General features: G+C 43.2%; 1 protein-coding gene across 1 annotated transcript in view; it reads right to left on the bottom strand.

Moving 5' to 3' along the window:
• Window positions 1–538: 538 nt before the first annotated feature.
• Window positions 539–19,888, bottom strand: part of VPS8 (VPS8 subunit of CORVET complex) — a 96,251-nt gene continuing 76,901 nt past the window's right edge. Inside the window, 6 exon segments of the mRNA XM_079976830.1 lie at window positions 539–5,766; window positions 6,283–6,363; window positions 10,266–10,316; window positions 10,319–10,378; window positions 17,264–17,432; window positions 18,098–18,267. Of these exon segments, the coding sequence (XP_079832956.1) occupies window positions 5,617–5,766; window positions 6,283–6,363; window positions 10,266–10,316; window positions 10,319–10,378; window positions 17,264–17,432; window positions 18,098–18,267 (681 nt within the window). The 3' untranslated portion in view covers window positions 539–5,616.

Here is a 19,888-nt window from a genome sequence, read left to right as displayed (position 1 = left end):
GACACCACAGTCTCTGTTAGCTTCTTGCTACACTAGCACCACTCTTCATTCCTTAGTTTCAACGTAGTTAATACTATAGTTGTCTTTCTACAGTTAAGTTTTGCTAGACAAGGCCTGTTATTATTTTCTGTAAAACTACTTGAAAGGGACAGCAGATTTCCCTTAGTAAGCTCTGAAAGTTCTTTACCATTCTTGTCATAGCTAGAGAAGAGAATTTATACTTTCTTCTTTGACCAAACGTCATTTTCTGCTTTCTTGTAAGTTAGTCAATGAAGACTTGAGTAACAAGAATATATTCCATTGAGCATCTGGCCATTAATTCTGCCCCTCCACAAACAGAACATTTCTGTTTAAGCAATGCACCCTCTCCTGTCTTCTTTATTTCTCTGCTGACTGTCTTGCAACAGTTTAACAGATACCCATCTTGAGTTTGAAAGCAGCTGATAGTAGACTTGACCTGATCATGAATTCTGTAAATGGGACAAAGATTGCAGTTCATCTTAAGAGGAGTTGTTTTTAAATAGGACACCATGCAATATTGTCACTGTGACATTAGAACACTTTAATGGGTCAGCTTGGGGATTGAACCTAAGACCTGCTGCATATAGAGCATCCTTCGTCACTTGAATTATGACTCTTCTCCATGGGTACAAGTACACAAAGACATAATACGTACTTATTTGCTTATATACCAATCACAGAACAGAGTATAGTCAGTGGCAAACAGATCCTACTGCTAACCCATGCTGATACAGAAAAGTTTAAGGGCATACCACACCAAAGGTAATATAAGAATAGGATAATTAAGAGTTGACTGACTCATCTGAACACTTGTAACTGAAATGGGTGAATGAGAATGACATAAAATAGATGTCTCCCATACCATAGATGTTTCCCAACTTCTGCCTACACAAGTCTTTTCTTCATCTATATTCCAAACATTGTAGCCAGGAGGTCATAACTGTGTGTTCATGTACAAATTTGCTTTGGGACATGGCTGAAATTGCTTTGCTGCAGCCTCAAGAAAGGGCATTTTTTAGATTTCTAAATGCAACAGAAGGTAAAAGGGTATTGTGCTGCTCCCAGTCTCAATAGGGCTTTTTAAATCTAAAAATTGGTGGAATTCTTAATACTTTATTGGATTGGCTAATCTCCTAGCTCTCTATTAGCTCACTGTGCTTCCACATCCTGAATATGAAAGCGCCCTGCTCTAGCACAATTAGCAAAGACCTTGGGCAGCTTAGCAAAGTTATTTTTATCAGTAGAACCTTCTCTTTCCTCTTTGCAAGTCATTTACAATGAAATAAGATAGATGAGTTCTTGCTTATTCCGCCAGTTAATAGAGTGCTAGACATTAAACAAAGATGAACATCCTACAAGGAAAACATATTCAAATCAGCCTATCCTACACAATAAGGATTGCTTGATCATATTTGGCGAAAAAGTTCTTTTTCTCCTGGTTCTTTTTTTGGGGGGGGGGGTTGGTGGTTATGAGTAGTGTGAACAGTTTCTCAGAGACAATACTGGAGAATGGTAAGACAACCTGACTGCTAAAAGAGAGCAGGGGAGGGGGCTTTGTAAAGGCAGGAAACAGGAGGGGACATGAGACTCATGCATTACATACACAGAGGCCAGATTACTCTTCCTCCTATACATGCAAAACCAATAAAATATTTTCAGCATGATTTAGGCATTAGAATCCACAAGCTCAGGAACTAGTCAAAACAGATGATTTATAATGATTAAAAGGCAGGGGATTGGCACTGCTAGTGGCATCAAAGACTTGAGTTAATGCTACAGAAACTGAATAGACGATCCTTGTGAATTATAAGTGGAAGGAAGCCAATTTATTTCACTTTCAGAAATACACAGAGTGATCAGTAATAGTAATAATAAATTTTGTGTGTGTGTTTATATGAATGAGTTTAAATAGTAGTTACATTCAGACAAAGCTAGTCTGCTAGTCTATAGCAAAGGCTCAGAGTGGGAAATACTTAAAAACTAGTCCCAATAGGGAAGAGTTTTAGGGAAGGGTGCAGAGACCTTCCCCATGTGCAGTTTGGCCCAACAGGGCATGAAATCTGGAGTCAATGTCTGCAGCTTAAAGGTGAACACTGAAAAGTGTGAGCTTCCCTAAGGACCTCCAGCATCAATAAAAAAATTTCAACCATTTTCCTTTTGCTTTCATTTTCCTTTTCCATTTCATGCTGTCAGCTTGCTTCTGCCCTCTATCCTCGCTCTTCCTCCTGAACTTCCATTACCAAGGTTGAATAAATAAAGCACATTCCCACTTATAAGGGACAGTAATCAAGCCAGACTCTTGGCTGCTGCGGCAGGGGAGGAGAGGCACAAAGAACACACAACAAAGCCTATTTTTCGAGGGATGCTTAGAGAAGTAGTTGACTAGCACCTCAAATCCTTCCCCTGCCAGCACATTCTGTTGCCACGACTGTCATTTTCCTCCACAGTTCTTTTGGCATCTAGCCTTGCAACTGAAAGAACAGTTGGCATCACTTAGTGGGCCAGGGGCCTCCAGTTATTAAACCTTCTGCTACACAGTCTCCAAATAGCAACATTATATTTGGCAGCTGGTTCTGATCCAAGTGCTTGGTTGAACAAGAGTACTAACAGATTTAAGACATCACACTACTATGCCTTAACAGGGACAATGCTCCATTGAACTGAATGGGCAGGATTCACCTAATGAGCTCATTCGGTGGAAGCCTTGCACAAGGACTTCCGCTTGCGCAGCGGGGCTTTCCCCCTCTCCTCTCCTGGTGCGTCACCTGAAATTGGCTCAGGGCGGGAGCACAGTGCATAGGTGGGAGGAGAGCGGGGATCACTCCATCGGACTGGAAAAGCCTGGTGCTGAATTCCACTCAATGGGTCCTGCTTATGAGCATTGCCCTGTAAGAACGTAAGTGGACCCCTGCCAGGTAAAACTAAATGCCTATCTCATCCAGCATCCTTTCTTCGCACAGTGGCCATCCAGATACATCTTGGGAAGCCCACAATAATCTCTTTTCATACAATCCTATTGAATTGGAAGGGTCCACGAGGATCATCTAGACCAACCCCCTGCAGTGCAGGAATCTTCTGCACAGTTTTAACAGTGTGGTGTAGAAGCATTTCCTTTTGTCAGTCCTATTCAGCTTCATTTCATACATCCAGGTTCTAGCATTATGAAGGAGCAAGTAAAACTGTTTATCTATCCACTTATTATCCAAGCATAATTTTATAAGCCCCTGTTATGGTTTCCCCTTACCTGCCTATCTTCTAAACCAGGGGTCAGCAAACTTTTTCAGCAGGGGGCCAGTCCACTGTCCCTCAGACCTTGTGGGGGGCCAGACTATATCTTTAGGGGGAAATGAATGAATTCCTATGCCCCACAAATAACCCAGAGATGCATTTTAAATAAAAGCGCACATTCTACTCATGTAAAAACACACTGATTCCCGGACCGTCCGCGAGCTGGATTTAGAAGGCAAATGGGCCGGATCTGGACCCTGGGCCTTAGTTTGCCTACCCATGTTCTAAATTAAACAGACCTAACACTGTAACATTCCCTAATTTGGGAGCTGGTCAGCTCTTTCTCATTTTGGTTGTATTTTCTGAACCTTTTCCAGCTCTCCAATATCTTTTTTGAAATGTGGCAACCAAATGTGTGCTCATACCATACATTTATATAATAGCATTTGATACTGGCACTTTTATTTAACTTACCTACTGCAGAAGCATTTCTTACTAGAATGGTAAGCATATTTTGATTAAGACCAAGAAAACCTGTTTACCAGGAGTTGATATTCCTTTACCATAAAATCAGTGGTCACCTAGGTGCCAAAGATCTTGCTTGATTATATAGCATGGACAAACATAAGCCAGGACTAAGAGGCATTAGTTCAAGAGGAGGCAGAAGTGTTCATAGATATTTATACCTGAATACTTGCACAAGAAGAATGATATATTCACAGCATGATTACAACCCCCTTTCCATCAAGGGTGCAATCAAGGATGATGCTGAACATTTAAATAGCTTAGCTTTAACTGAAGTGGATTAGATCAGAAAATGGGTACCCAAGGCCCGATTTCATAATAATCCCACATCAATGAATGTTTTAAATAAATAAAATTGTATGCATATAACCTTTTCTCAATTTGTGCACTCCAGATGTACATACCTCTAGCATATGAGTAATCTGCAGCCATATGTGCATCAATTTCATTAATGCATAGTGGAGAACCATTTGCATCCTGAGAAAAGATGAGGGAACGCAATACACACTGCAATCACCTCTGGACACGGCAGTCAGTAGCAGGTCACGTGAAAAAACTGCTTGATGTGCTTTTTAATCTGCACTTGTTCTCCCTTTGGACAGGTTATCACAAAGACAGGAAACTCCTTAAACAAACAAGGGAAAACTGCCAACTACCAGCTTTTGGAGATGTAAGGACATTAAACAAGACACTAGTGGGAAGCTTATGCTTTACCCTGTAGGACCAGGAAAATATCACCTTAAATTCATTATAAAACCCATTCCTATTGCAGGCTGCTAATGATGCCCTATCTACACAGAAGAGAGCAAGAGCAGGAGAGGGGTGGGGTGGGAATCATAAACCACCATCTGAAGCCTTTCCTTTAATTCAGTATAGAGTTCATAATAGATAAATGAGCTAGGGTTGGGGTGGGATACAATGAAAGAGGATGTCCTTTCCATGCAGCTCAGTAACTCGGCAGCAGCCGCCGCCATCATAATGATGAATGTGCTGTTTTCTTTTGGTACACTAGAAAGAGTGAGAGCTCTGTGTAAATGCTGGCACACAGCTAGTGCAGGCCTTACAACACACACAAGCTGGCACCAAATATTTGCCACTCTCAAGTTGGCTGAGTACTACATTATAATGTGCTTGGTTAGCAAAATTTCTGCTTCAGGATGCTAATGAGTGGCACTTTCCTGGAATAGCATCTGTCACAGCAAACCTTCTTGAGCCACTAGCACAAGGGCCAACAGAGATTTACTGCAATGGCTAAAATCAGAGGAAGAGCTAAAGCAATTTCAGAAAAAATCATGCAATTGGGGCATCCTTGGCAGTTCTGTCTCGCTTGGGTTCAGTTGGGTTCTCTGCATTCAGCTACCTATTAGAATACTGACTGTAGAGTTTCACAGCTTGTTCTAAATTAAAATGAGAGAAATGTCAACTTTGGATGACTGACATTTGTTGTATTCCCTTGGTTTTCTTCTCTAAGGAAACAGACTCCAATTATTTAAATAAGCTCTGGCTGCAGACACTTTATCCCTGGGGCTTAGTGCAGCTGCCCCAAGTACTGTTGTGTTCAGCTCCAGTGACGAACAGCATAGGTTTGACAGAGTAGTTTATAGCTTTCAGCAAAGCCCAATGGAAACAAGACTGAGAGATATTTTTTATGTCCCTTCTGCTTTGTTAAGCAAGTCACAGAGGGAAAATAATAGCTGGTCCTTACAAAGTTTCCGCATTGTTGCAACCTCTCATCTACTAAATACAAAGTGAAGTTCTCGGGAGCTTGTTCCACCATCAGGAGTACCGTCATGTACTTTTCACGGTGCTGTTCTCATGCCCTGGAACCCCATCAAATAGAGATTAGTCTTCCACTAGAGGAGGAGGAGTGAGGTGAAGTTGGAAGGTCTCATTCTGGAAAACACTATTCAGTGCAGAATCACCCTGGGAGATATGGAGGAGCCCATGTTTTTCTCCACCACGGTCCCGTGAGAGTTCAGTCAGAAGAGCCAACTGCAAAACCAAAGAACACCACTTGGTATAGTGTAGGTAATGGAAATCATGTGAGGAACATATATTACTGAGTGATGTGGGTAGTAAAAGCACTGACCTACTCAAAGGGGCAAACAATAATTTAGTACAAATAAAAAATAGCGCAAGTTGCTAATCAAAAACTACCAGGTCACAACCTCATCTACTGAGACAGCATTGACCAAATCACAGAAAATTCTCCAACTGAGTTATAAAAGTAGGGGAAATGTTCTTTTCAAAAGTCAGCTGTGAAAGAAAGGTGTGCTTTGAGGAAACTAGACTCTCTTTCGAATAATCAAAAGAAACACACACTTCCAGTGGGTATGATGAACTTACTTTACCCCTGAAGGGGATAATACCTTTCTTCCCTCCCCAAGTATCATCCTTGTGGTATATGAGAACACACCTCCAAACTAGTTGGAGTTTGTATATAGTATATGAGAACACACCTCCAAACTAGTTTTACTTCATTAAAAATGAGACATAAAATTATATTACCCTTGATGTTCCTTGGTACAGACGACAAAGCTGGTCAAGAGCTTGAGCTTGCTGTGGATCCAAGATGGCCTCAGAATTGGTCTATGAAGAAGTATTACAATGTCACCAACACAAAACATGTACATCAACCAGGGCTTCTACACTCTAGTGTCTTATCAGACCTAACTGAGAAGTTCAATTACAGAAAGTTGGAGAAAACATGCTTAGAACTTTGACTCTGGACCAAACAAATATAGTTAATTCAGGACACCTTGCCCTATATTTTGACCTAAACAAAGCCAGAGAATATCCCATTAAACTAAAAGATAAGCATGTTACAAGGAAAAATGATATTTTATGTCTGCAGTAATAAATATATTCTAGTCAATTCTTGTAGTATTTCATTTTCATTAAACATTTTTTATTTCATGCTCAGAACAGGCAAGGGCAGGAACAAGAACTGTGCTTGTCTAATATACAAGTGATGCACAAAAGCTGTCACTCTAGGAAATTCTCAACTTGCTGCTTTTAGCTGGATATATAATGTGCGTGGACTGGAATGCAGCTGGCCAACCTCACTGGCCACTAGCCAAGAAATTTTCTGAGTCATATCAAGAGCTGGAATTATACAACATCTGGGTGTTAGATATGGAAAAATGGGTTGTGTTCCTCCTGGCCTTCCTGAATCTAGCAGCTTGCTAGACACCTTTGTTATGTAACTGGGACCACATCCAAAAAACAACAGTGAAGAGGCTCCAATATGCCATATGTAGCAATACCTAGTGTTTTATGCTTCCTATCTTTTATATCTCCTTCATGGATCACTGCCTTGTCGTGCCGAAGGGGCTTGAATAACTAGAGAAGCTATGAGCTATGCCATGCAGGGCCACCCAAGACAGACAAGTCATAGTGGAGAGTTTTGACTAAACGTGATCCACCTGGAGCAGGAACCGGCAAGCCACTCCAGTATCCCTGCCAAGAAAACTCCATGGACAAAAACAACAGGCATCTGGCAAATAGAAGGGGAAGAAATGGAGGCAGTGAGAGATTTTACTTTCTTGGACTCCATGATCACTGCAGATGGTGACAGCAGTCACAAAATTAAAAGGTGCCTGCTACTTGGGAGAAAAGTGATGACAAACCTAGACAACATCTTAAAAAGCAGGCATCACCTTGCCAACAAAGGTCTGTATAGTGAAAGCTATTGTTTTTCCAGTAGTGATGTATGGAAGTGAGAGCTGGGCTATAAAGAAGGTTGATCGCTGAAGAATTGATGCTTTTGAATTATGGTGCTGGAGGAGACTCTTGAGAGTCCCATGGACTGCAAGAAGATCAAACCTATCCATTCTTAAGGAAATCAGCCCTGAGTGCTTACTGGAAGGACAGATCCTGAAGCTGAGGCTTCAATACTTTGGCCACCTCATGAGAAGAGAAGACTCCCTGGAAAAGACCCTGATGTTGGGAAAGATGGAGGGCACAAGGAGAAGGGAACGACAGAGGACAAGATGGTTGAACAGTGTTCTTGAAGCTACCAGCATGAGTCTGACCAAACTGCGGGAGGCAGTGGAAGACAGGAGCATAGCTGTCAACTTACAGATTTGAAAATAAGGGACCAGCAGCCTCGAAAATAAAGGATCAGCAGCCAAAATAAGGGATTTTCCGAACACGGGTATGTTCGACTTCTGAGCCCCTCCGAGCCAGCAGAAAACCCAGCCAGCAGCCAAACGAAGCCTCAAGCGGTGCTTCCCACAGCACAGCAACACGGCAAAGGGATGCAGCAAGGAAAACCACCGTCACCTCTCCGCTGGGAAGCACTGAGCAAAGGCGAGTCCCCAGGCAACGCGGCCAATTTGATCGGCACAAGGCATGCAAGCTCCACCCCCCAGTCGTTCTTAGACTCCTTATTGGGTTAGCAACGCAGCCAAGCAACACAGTTGGAGCCTCCCTCCTCCCTGGCCGGCAGGGAGGGAGGGAGAGGAGCTGCTTCCTTTGAAACCTGGGAAATTTAAGGGACATCATCAGTAAGGGACAGCAGCGGGACACGGCGCTGGGATAAGGGACTTTCCCGCCAAATAAGGGACGGTTGACAGCTATGCTCTGGCTTCCCCTGGCAGCGCGGCGGAAGTCTCGCAAGAGAGGGGCTGCCTGCCCACCTACCGCTACCCGTCTCCTCACGACGCGCCCCTGAGGGGAAAAAGGGAGAGACGGAGACGTGGCAGTTCATGCGCATGCGCGCTCTCGAGGCGGAAGAACCCGATCTGCTGCTTCCCTCCCGAGCCGGGCGAGCATAAAACCTAGGAAATTTAAGGGACATCATCGGGACACGGTGCTGGGATAAGGGAGTTTCCCGCCAAATAAGGGACAGTTGACAGCTATGGACAGGAGTGTCTGGTGTGCTCTGGTTTATGGGGTCACGAAGAGTTGGAAACGACTAAACAACAAACAAAATCTTTTATATCTTCACAACATTCTTGTTGGGAAACTCATTACTATTCCTGCTTTGGAATTGGGGATGGAGACTGAGTGAATTACTACTGCTTCGACTAATCACTCTTTTCCAGCAGGTCCCAGGGCAGGTTACAACAACTTAAAATTCAGAATTAAAATGTTAAAACAAAATACAGTCACAGGAATAGGATGCGTCCTAAAAATACACATCTCAAGAAGTGTCAAAGGCTAGGGTAAAAATGTGCATCTTCAGCATTTGCAGAAAGCTGGACACTGAAGGTGCCAGGTGTACCTCTGGGGAGGGAATTCCACAACTTAGTGGCTTGGCCAATACAAGGGAACTCAATTGCCCAGGTTGAAGCAGGAAGAAAGATTGTTGCATTGATTAACATCATCAAGAGAAGATCCAACAACTTATCAAGATTGAAGGCATAGGCAAACTTGGCCCTCCCTCCAGATGTTTTGGGACTACAAATCCCATCATCCCTAGCTAACAGGACCAGTGGTCGGGGTGATGGGAGTTGTAGTCCCAAAACATTTGGAGGACCAAGTTTGCCTATGCCTGATCTTACAGAATAAAACACGGTATTGTTGAGCTACTGTACTGTCCTGTGCATGTGCTAACTCAGAAGTGAATCCCACTGCTAATGGAGTTTCCCTCCAGAAAAGGTGTGCACAGAGGTTGCAACCTTAACCTGAAAATTATGTACAATTATAAAGGAATAAGAACATTTAAAAATCAGGCTGCAATTTCAGAGTGACTGGGAAAAATTTACCAGTTTGGTGCAAAAGGTTCCTTGTCAGAGCACAAAGGCACTTTTTTGCATAAGACAATCCCCAATTGCTGCTGATTCCCCCCCATCCTGCTGCAGCCCCCCCCCTCCATGATCATCGCATCCCACATTGTCTTGACCCTCAATAACAGCTTTTAGGGGCGCACAAGTGGCTGGAGGGGGAGACCAAGCAAAGCTCCACTGTGCAAGCGGAATAAGCCATTCTTTTCTGGATCCAACCCATCATTTAACAGAGCAAATCCAGTTAAGATTTATATCCACAGATTATCAATATTATAATACTGACTAACAAAATTATGATCAAGTATTGGGATTCAACTGTTCTATGTCTTATGTATTTTCTCCCCTCTCCCTTCTCTTTTATTTCAGTTTAGTGTATTGTGAATAAGAATAAGGACTTTCTTTTGAGCAATCTTGAAGGCTCTGCTTGATCTTTTTAAAACAGTTAAAATAAAGAATTCAACATAAAAAGAACTATCAAGGGCTTATTTGCTGACATTTACTTTCACAACTCTCCAGGTCCATTTTCCACAATTTTTTTAAAATGGAGAGTGAATAAGAATTTGTACTACACATTAACTCTCCATGTGCCAGTAGCTTTCCAAATCGCAGATACTAACAACTACAAATCTACTGCTGCTATGTGATCTATTGTCTCTCTTTAGAGGCCTGCAACAAACACACACAGAAGTGGAAGGTAATTTGTTCTTATCCAAAGACAAGAAAATGTAACATAACTATCTCCCCTTAGCTGTTTCTTACTTGTGTGTAACCATCAATCAGATTGTTTTTGGGGCTGATGAGCTGATATATATTGCGGGCAATTTTCCTGTTGTCATGGAAACGAGCACTGCAGGGCATTTTCTTCCTTTTAACTAAACGAAAGCTTTTTATTCAATGCTGCTGGAAATCTCTTAGCCAATCTGACATCTGTGTCATTACACAGAGTATAAATGCCGAAACCTGCATGCATACATTAGGCTGCAGTTTTCACTTCAAACGCAAGGAGCCGGCTAAGCAGCTAACAACAGGTGATGCAGATATATTAGCTTGCTCAGAATCGGGCTGAATTGGATTACATCCTATTTGCAAAAGTGACTTCACAGCCCCTTTTGTAAGTCATTCTAAAGAGGTTTTATTTGTTCGTTTGGAATCTCGCAAATGTGACATGTAATCCTTGAAACAGAAGTTCCCACCTCAATGTTTCTAGAGTCTAGATTCAAAGAATCTGTTAGAGATAAGAATTTCTAATCCTACAAGTATATGCAAATCTCAAAAGATGTGAACACTTCTTTGTGGCTCCCAGTACATTTCCGAGCACAATTCAAAGTGTTGGTGCTGACCTTTAAAGCCCTAAACGGCCTCGGTCCAGTATACCTGAAGGAGCGTCTCCACCTCCATCGTTCTGCCCGGACACTGAGGTCCAGCGCCGAGGGCCTTCTGGGGGTTCCCTTGCTGCGAGAAGCCAAGTTACAGGGAACCAGGCAGAGGGCCTTCTCGGTAGTGGCACCCGCCCTGTGGAACGCCCTCCCACCAGATCTCAAAGAGAAAAATAACTACCAAACTTTTAGAAGACATCTAAAGGCAGCTCTGTTTAGGGAAGCTTTTAATGTTTAATAGGTTATTGTAGTTTAGTGTTTTGTTGGAAGCCACCCAGAGTGGCTAGGGGGACCCAGCCAGATGGGTGGGGTATAAATTGTTGTTGTTTTTGTTGTTGTTGTTTGTATCCTGCAGTACACATCTAGTTTAGCAAGGCTAGTATTCCTTTCTGGACACACATTGTTTCTATTTGCCTTTTAAAGAAATACAATAAGCAGTAAGGCTAAGATAAGGCTTACTTGCCTATGTTTTTATGCGAACAGGTTTAAGTAACTAGAGCTAGATGTTACACTACACAATTCTAGTAGTGAGAACAAGAAATGGTCTACAGAGTCACATCAATCATCCTGAAGCCCAGAAGTCAATCATCCTGACAAGCAGCAGGTTCAAACTAGCTCACTAGTCTGTCAGGAAAACATTTTCCCAGTACAGCTACCAGCTTTTCTTAATAGCAAATGCCAGAGATCAAGCTGGGAATAGTAGCTGTTCCTTCATGTACCCATTTCCTGGTTATGTGAGAAACAGTGCAATCTTATGTATGCTTGCTTGGAAATAAATCCCACTGGGTTCAATGGGACTTACTCCCAGATAACTATGCAGAGGATTACAGCCAATGTCTCATTTCAGCTCCGGTATCTTCTCTCCCCTTTCATTCATTTTTGTTTTCTCAACCACACTGTGTAGAGTGACCAGAGTGGCTGCAGGATTTTGTTTATTCACACACTGTCAGGGACTCAGAGGGAGCGCAGGGAGGGGAGGAGATGGAGAGCGAGGGGGAGCAATCCGAGAGCAGCGTAGGAGAAGATGACAGCAGCCCGAGAGATTCCATGAGCCTCTCCAGCGAATCAGAAGATTCACAGAAGGGGGCACCGATGGCCAGGGCAAGGGGGGACCCAAGGGGGACACCCCAGAAGCAAGGGGCCAGCGGGGACTCCCAGAGCAGCAGCTGGAAATCAGGACCAGCTTCCCCACCAGAGCGTAGTGGGGGGGAGGAGTCCCAGGTATCAGAGCCCACATATTCACCACCAGCGAGAGAAGATGAGTCAGGGTTGGCCACGCCTCCATCGGAGAGCGAGGGAACGGTCAAGAGGAAAGTTGCCGGCTGGGCGCGCGCGCCAAGTTCAAATGTACAGGCGAGCGGCACAGAAGGTAGCCCGGATAGGGAACCAGGTCCTAAAGCCCGCCGGAAGGAGGGGGAAGAATCAGGGGGGTCAGCGTCAGAGGAGTCCAGAAAGGATGAAACCCTAGCGGGCAGGAGGGCCCAGAGGAGAAAGGAACTTAGGAAGAGGTGGAGCAAAGCGAGAGTCTTAAACTGGTGTGGAAGGGGCGGAGACTCAGACGGGACTTCGCCGGTCTAGGCTTTAAGACGTAGAGCTGCGCGCTGCGGCTTTGAAATGGAAACTAAACCTCAATAAAGACTTTTGTACATAACGACGGCCTGGCGTTGGTCCTCTGTGAGCTGGGACCTAGAGGCAGCTCTGACACACACCATTAAGGAAGGGTTGCACACTGATGATTTTCTACATTGATTCCAAGATGTGAATAACATGCGCCCTGTTATCACATGATGGGAACATATGACTGACTGTACATTTCATATATGAATGGAGCGGCAGCTCACATGCATGAGACTTTACAATCTTAAGTATTCTACAGAATTTTCTGCACAGAGGTGACTTATGTTCCAGTCTTAAGCTGCAGGACTTATTGGCCAAATATGAAGTACCGTATTTTTCGCTCTATAACACGCACCTGACCATAACACACACATCGTTTTTAGAGGAGGAAAACAAGGGAAAAAACATTCTGAATGAAACAGTGGATGTATCATTTTTGTGCTTCATGCTGTGGCCACAGACATGTGATCTGATGGTGAATTTGGGGTGACCCAATGCAAAAATCCTGAGAATCCCTGTGGATCCATGCTTTGTAACCACATTTTTGCACCATTGCAGCCCCAGGCAACAGTGGGTGCGTGATTTTTGGGGGGCAGGCTGTAGCCATGGACATGCTATGTGCTCTGATGGTGAATTTGGGCTGACCCAATGCAAAGATCCTGAGGATCCATGTGGATCCATGTTTTGTAACCACGTTTTTGCACCATTGCAGCCCCAGGCAACAGTGGGTGCATGATTTTTGGGGGGCAGGCTGTAGCCATGGACATGCTATGTGATCTGATGGTGAAATTGGGCTGACCGAATGCAAAGATCCTCAGGATCCATGTGGATCCATGCTTTGTAACCACGTTTTTGCACCATTGCAGCCCCAGGCAACAGTGGGTCCGTGATTTTTGGGGGGCAGGCTGTAGCCATGGACATGCTATGTGATCTGATGGTGAATTTGGGGTGACCCAATGCAAAGATCCTGAGGATCCATGTGGATCCATGCTTTTTAACCACATTTTAAGTGGGGAGGGAAGGAAAAACACAGAACGGACAAGGAGCACGAGAGGGGTGTGCAGAGAAGCAGCTGGCTAAGAATGCAGGAGAGGGGTATAACGGGAGGGAGGAAAGGAAGGCAAAAGTTTTCCCTCACCTACCCACCCAAGCCAGCCAGCTCGCGTGCGCTCCCTCCCTCCCTCCCTCCCTCCCTCCCTCCCTCCCTCCTGCATGTTTTCAGCAGCACGGGAGCACAGAGACGACACTCTGCTTTCCCCTCTGCTTGCCTGGAGGGGAGGGGCTTTCCCTGCTCTTCCTTCCGTTTGAGCAAACACAGCAAGGAAACAGAGGTGGGTGGGCAGTAAGACCCTGAGGCAGAATGCAGGAAAGCAGCCGCTTCCTCTTTTCAGGTTTCCCTTCTAGGAGACGCGTGATTTGATTTTTGCCTGATTTTTTTTGCCTCCCCTCGCGCCATTTGGCTCCAGGGACCACACATTCGCTCAATAACACGCACAGACATTTCCCCTTCCTTTTTAGGAGAAAAAATCTGCGTGTTATAGAAGGAAAAATACGGTAGTTCTTACCTTTGTACAACAACTATACATCAGTGTAGGTGAGTAATGAACCAACAGCCACGTAAGATGTATTTCAGTCATATACATACCAAGACAGTCAAGGTTACATTCTAAAATATATATATCCAAGTGAACTCTTGCCTTCAGCAAAGGTGTATATACATACATAGTGATCTTCTTCAAGTCAAGATTGCAAAGGCAAACAAGAAATTATTTCAACCTAGAGTCATGTCAATTCCATAAAGATCAATGGCAGAGTTGAAAAAAACACAATGTTATTTGGCAAACTGCAGAAAAATGGCAGACACTGTGACAGATGAAAGGCCTGGAATTTATACTCAAGGCAACATCCGTCACTGCATTGACAAACTTATACTTCGGTTTAATCTGGAAAACTCTCCAAAGGCTCCTTTAAAAAAGAAGGCACTTTCACATAAAGCCCAAGAAGATCTGGCTTAAATTAACAATCAAAGGCCCCAGAAAAGCACAGAGAACTAGCAAAGTTTCTCATGCCTTTACGTTTTTTCTGTCTCAGCCTCTGGTATATCCTCTTCAGAAAATGGCAGTTACCTTCAATTACTAGGATCAGTAACTAGGTTGAAATAAATGTTCTAACATGCTCACAAAGCACAGATTAAGACGCCTAAGAAAAGAGACAGAAAGACCACTGCAATAAGTCACCATTGGTGGCCTCCAGTCACTCTAAGGGAATTACTGGGGAAGCTGCCTCACTATTAGCATGTACAATCAGTCCATAAAGACTAGGTAAGCATTATCCTCTTCTAGATAAGTAAGTGTGTTTAGAGGGAGGCTGCCTCCTGTACCCCCAACAGAGATTTATGTTGCTGGCTAAGTTGCCTTGGGCTGAAATGGTCTGGGCTGCCATCTGTCATTTCCGAAATTATTCCTGCTGGCGGTTCCTGGCTGTGCGGCAGCTCTTGCCCAGAGCAACCTGCTACAAACTCAGTCTGCTTTTCTATCTTTACTCTGCCCTTCCTCACTTGAGCTGGAGAGGAAGGGTGGGCAATGCTAGTACGCTTGCGCCTGTTACAAAGTCCAGTTATGGTTATTTTCAAGAACAAAAGCCGCATCACATCCCAGCCAAGGGATCTGGAGAAAACTGCCCTAGGAATTAAGTTGGGGACAACCTCTTAGGAATGGAATGCGAGCTTTGGAAATACACTTAAAACGCCGAATCCTTAAAGCCGTTGAATGTTCATACACCCATTTCTTTAAACCACCCATTTCCTGGCATACCCATTGTTTTTCAATATGGCTGCTGAAAAGGATGCTCACAGGAGAGAGGGAGGGAGAGATAAAGAATAGAGTGTGTTGGGTTGCTGTCAGTTCACATATAAATCTCAACACTACTTCAAAATTCAAGCTGACAGTCCATTTCGGAGGAGCAGAAATGGTACTAAGAAATATACTCCAGATGCTTGGTGGCATTTCCCAGCACTAATGCATTTTTGCTCAAAGCATTCTAAAGAAAATATAACACCCAAACTCGGAACTTTACAGGTAGTCCAAGAGTGCCCTCTATTTGACCATGGACAAACATACTTTAAGTATAAAAAGAAGCCCTGATGGATCAGACCAAAGACCTATCTAGTGCAGCATTTTGTTCCCATAGTGGCCTTTGGGAAGCCCATAATCCATAGAAAGGTATCTGATAGAATGACAACAGAAGGAAAATATAGCAGGATTATACATAGAATTCACTAAGCCCAAACAACAAAGGGTTCGAAGTACTGTACTATATTGTAGGGGACCTACTACAGCAAATAGTATTATCTTAGACTGCTGAAGGACTTTCAAGTGTCCACCATGTTCTCCAGTTTCTAACAGCTGAAGTGCATTAATTTTAAAGCTGGCAGCTTAAGATGCATGCTACAAACAAATAGCTCATCGGAAGGATGTTATTTGACCATTAGAGTGTTATTTGAATTACTTGTACTTCAATGCAAATGGAGTAAAGCAATGAAGTCACTAGAAGAATCATTGGTCTGGACACTTAATTCAATGCAAATCTGTTCTCTGTTCAAGTTGTTGTGGAAACAGAGTGCCGTCAAATCCCGAGGCCATGAGATCTTGTTGGATAGATACATCAGGCATTCCTTACAATAGCTACAAACATCGACTCCCACTGCAACCATCCTCTGGCTGCATTGTATATTAGTCCTCTCTCATCCAATTCAAGCGTATAACATTTATACTCTAAAATCAGGATTTTCTACTACTTTGCTTTAGCAGCTGGATTACTTAAAGCTTCTGAATTATCATTAAGCAGCTTGCAAACTGAACATGAGTCAGCATTGTGATAAAAAAAAAAATGCCAAATGCAATTTTGGGAGGCATTTAGCAGAAGCACTGTATCTAAAAAGCATTTTCTACATTTTAATTTTTCAATAAGGATGTTATGCTCTTTCACACACAAATAATCCGTGATAAAAACTGCACTACGGGAAGGATTTCTCTCCACTTGGAGTAATTCAGACATGAGTATGCACAGAATCCACTTTAACTTGACCCACATATAGAATCATAGAGTTGAAAGGGGCTCGAGGGTCATCTAGTCCAACCCCCTACAATGCAGGAGTCTCAAGTAAATCATACATGACAGATGGCCATTCAATGTCTGCTTAAATCCCTCCAAGAAGGATGGTCCACCACCTCTTGATCACCCCTGGAGGAATGTTACACAAAAAAGCAGGACTGCCAGAAGCCATGCTTGTCTCCAGAGATTCAAAATCAATTCCGCAGCCTCATCTCAGACACTGATTCTCGGCCAGAGGAGCAAGAACAGCAGTTGCAGACCTCAAAACACACCAAAGTGGCAGTTGAAGGTACAGTGCACATAATGATTCCTGCTGCTCCCCAGTATTTATTTTCATGTCTGCCTACAATTTGAACGAATGCCTTGTCTACTACGACACATGGAAGATTTTAGATTGCTAGCACGTGTGGAAAGCACTCATACAGCACATGGCAAGAAGCCATCATTTGCCTTTCATTGTACCATAAATAAATGCATGTCCCATTTTTTTAAAAAGCCTTCAATTCAAACACGGCAAGAACTTATCAAGCCACACCAAAAGCTTCTTGAATGATGGAAGTGTAGACAAAAGAAGCTTCATTTTACTGAGGTGCTCCTAAACTCAGGTATAACCTCAGCCTTCTAGGAAAGGTTCACTTCTGCAAATCTTACCTGTGCCAGAGATACAGGAGTTCCCTTCTTCATTTCTAAGCAAGCACCGCTTAGTTTTCCTCCTTTGTTACTTGCATTGCATTTAAAACAAGTCCATCTCATCTGACCGTCTGTTTCAGTGCCACACTCTTTACTCAGGAGGCAGAGAGAATGGTACAAGTGGCCACAGCTGTTACAAAAAAAAGAAAGAAATTTAATTGCACACATATATTAACTAGATGCTCTGCACACCAGAGCACATTTGTTTTGTAAAATTAATTCTAAATAGGTTCCAGTAAACCAAATGTCACACTACTGTCAAGAGAAACAAACGTATTTTAAAAGACATTAATCCTGCAATCCAAAACACAGAGTAAGAAGACCCTTTTAATATAGTGGAGTAAGCATACTTTTGTCCATTTATTCTCTGTCACAAACATTTTCTGGATCTCTATTTGCCAAATGACCACCTAACGATTAAAGAGAAATTAGTCTCAGTCATCTATAAAAGCCCTTCAGAAATACTTGTTTCTGCTGGCTAAAAGTCTCCTAAGTTTTACATTCAGGGGGATTTTAAATTCTTGAGATTAGAATTCTGGAAGCTTAATCAATGTTTTAAATTTTCTATATTGTATATTTTATTGTTGTAAGCCGCTTTAAGATCAGCATGATGAAAAGTGGGATATAAAATTTAAAAATAAATAAAAAATACAAACCCTGAAGACATACAGAGCCCATTACATCAGGCCCCCTCACAGTGCAGCAAGACAACAACCACCTCTATGTATCTTAACTATATTAAACTTCAGGACCTCTTGTTGCTAGGACCTCTTATTGCCTTTTCTCAACAGTTACCTGAAGACTATGATTTGGTCAGCAGTCTCTTGTCTTCTCTTGTACTGCTGTAGACAAATACAACAGTAATCTTGCTTGGGGTTCAGCCCTCTAGTCACAGATGCTTTCAAATTACGTAAGGACCAGTGGAGGTCATGGTTGAGTAGGTTGGTTGTCGTCTCCAAGAGAGTCTGATCAAGCACAAGGACAATACGAGAAAGACATCACTTAACCTGTTAGCCATGCTCCATAAATTCTGCATGTGGCAAAACATCTCACAGAGATTAAATGAGGGGAGAAACAACACTTTTAGGTATCTTAATGACAGATCCTGCTATTTTATACATAATATATGCTGTCAAATGTCACTGTGTGGCCATTTTATAACAGGTCAGTCTACAGTACTGTAATTGGAGCTTATCCAATAGAATGGTGTCTTCCTAGCTCACACATTTTGAGCCTTCGGGCTAAACCAATTTCGTATTTGTGTAAAGTGGCGAAAAAAACAAGCTATTCTTATGCTAATGAGAAGGTGTTTGGGATTACAACAGAGCTCAAGCATAAATTGGACCCATCAAAGTGATACTCTAAAACAAACATACATAATGTTTAAATGATATAACACCACCAGCAGCCACTTACAATATGTCTGCATCATGTGCAACACCCCATTGTACTGGATGGGCTCCAATTGTAGAACTTTGTGTGGTTAGAATCATAGAATCATAGAGTTGGAAGAGACCACAAGGGCCATCGAGTCCAACCCCCTGCCAAGCAGGAAACACCATCAGAGCACTCCTGACATATGGTTGTCAAGCCTCTGCTTAAAGACCTCCAAAGAAGGAGACTCCACCACACTCCTTGGCAGCAAATTCCACTGTCAAACAGCTATCATATTGGTTAGGGCTATCATATTGAGGATACAAATGTTTATCTGTCAAACTTGCATGCTACCCTTCCCCATAGAAGTTCAGGTGGCGTGCATGGGATTATCCACATTTATCCTTGCAACCACATCTGCCAGGTGCATAGATGACACTCCCTGGTACCCAAACCATGGTTTGGCAACCAGGTCCAACCAGGCATGCTGTTCCCCACCTCCTTCCCCCTCCTCTCATTCGGGCTTCTCTCCATCACCCCTCCACCTCCATCTCAATCTTTTTAACTTTTGGAGACAGCTTGTTTCATCTATGTGAATGAGGGTACAGCTGACTTACAACACTGAACTGTAACACGCCATGTAGGATTCCTTTGAGGGCAGCCATGTGCTCTAAATGTGTGGGGTATGGGTATGACCTAGTTAATGCTTACACTCACCATACAATCATAAAATTGTGAAAGGGACCCCAAGGGTCATGTAATCCAACCCATGCAATGCAGCTTTTTGAAGATGACTGCCTCATCCCATGCAAAACTAGAATATGTTTGTGTGATAGTTATTTGTTTCATACATTCCTGTGATTTATGTATAGTGCTACTGGGGTTGGCTCACACGCAGACACACCTATCCTACACAGAAGTGTGTATGCACAACAACAGCACTGGGGGGTGGCACCCCCACCCAGTCTCCTAGCCAGCAACTTTCTCAGACTTCCAGCTTACTACCAGCGTCACTGGAAGAAAGCAATATGGAGGCACCCTAAGCAAATTCCTAATTAAATGCCAGAGCAATGCAAGAGTTGAATATGGCAGAGAAGACTCCCAGCTACAGAACTTTAAATGGTACTGAAGTATGCCTTCCGATGGCTCATGAAAGCAAATTCCCAGCGAGGAAATTAAATAAATTCCTCACACCTCCTCATGCCCAGAGGG

The sequence above is a fragment of the Podarcis cretensis genome (assembly GCF_951804945.1).
Source record: "Podarcis cretensis genome assembly, chromosome: 5".
Taxonomy (NCBI): Eukaryota; Metazoa; Chordata; class Lepidosauria; order Squamata; family Lacertidae; genus Podarcis; species Podarcis cretensis.
This window is presented reverse-complemented; position numbering and strand designations above follow the sequence as displayed.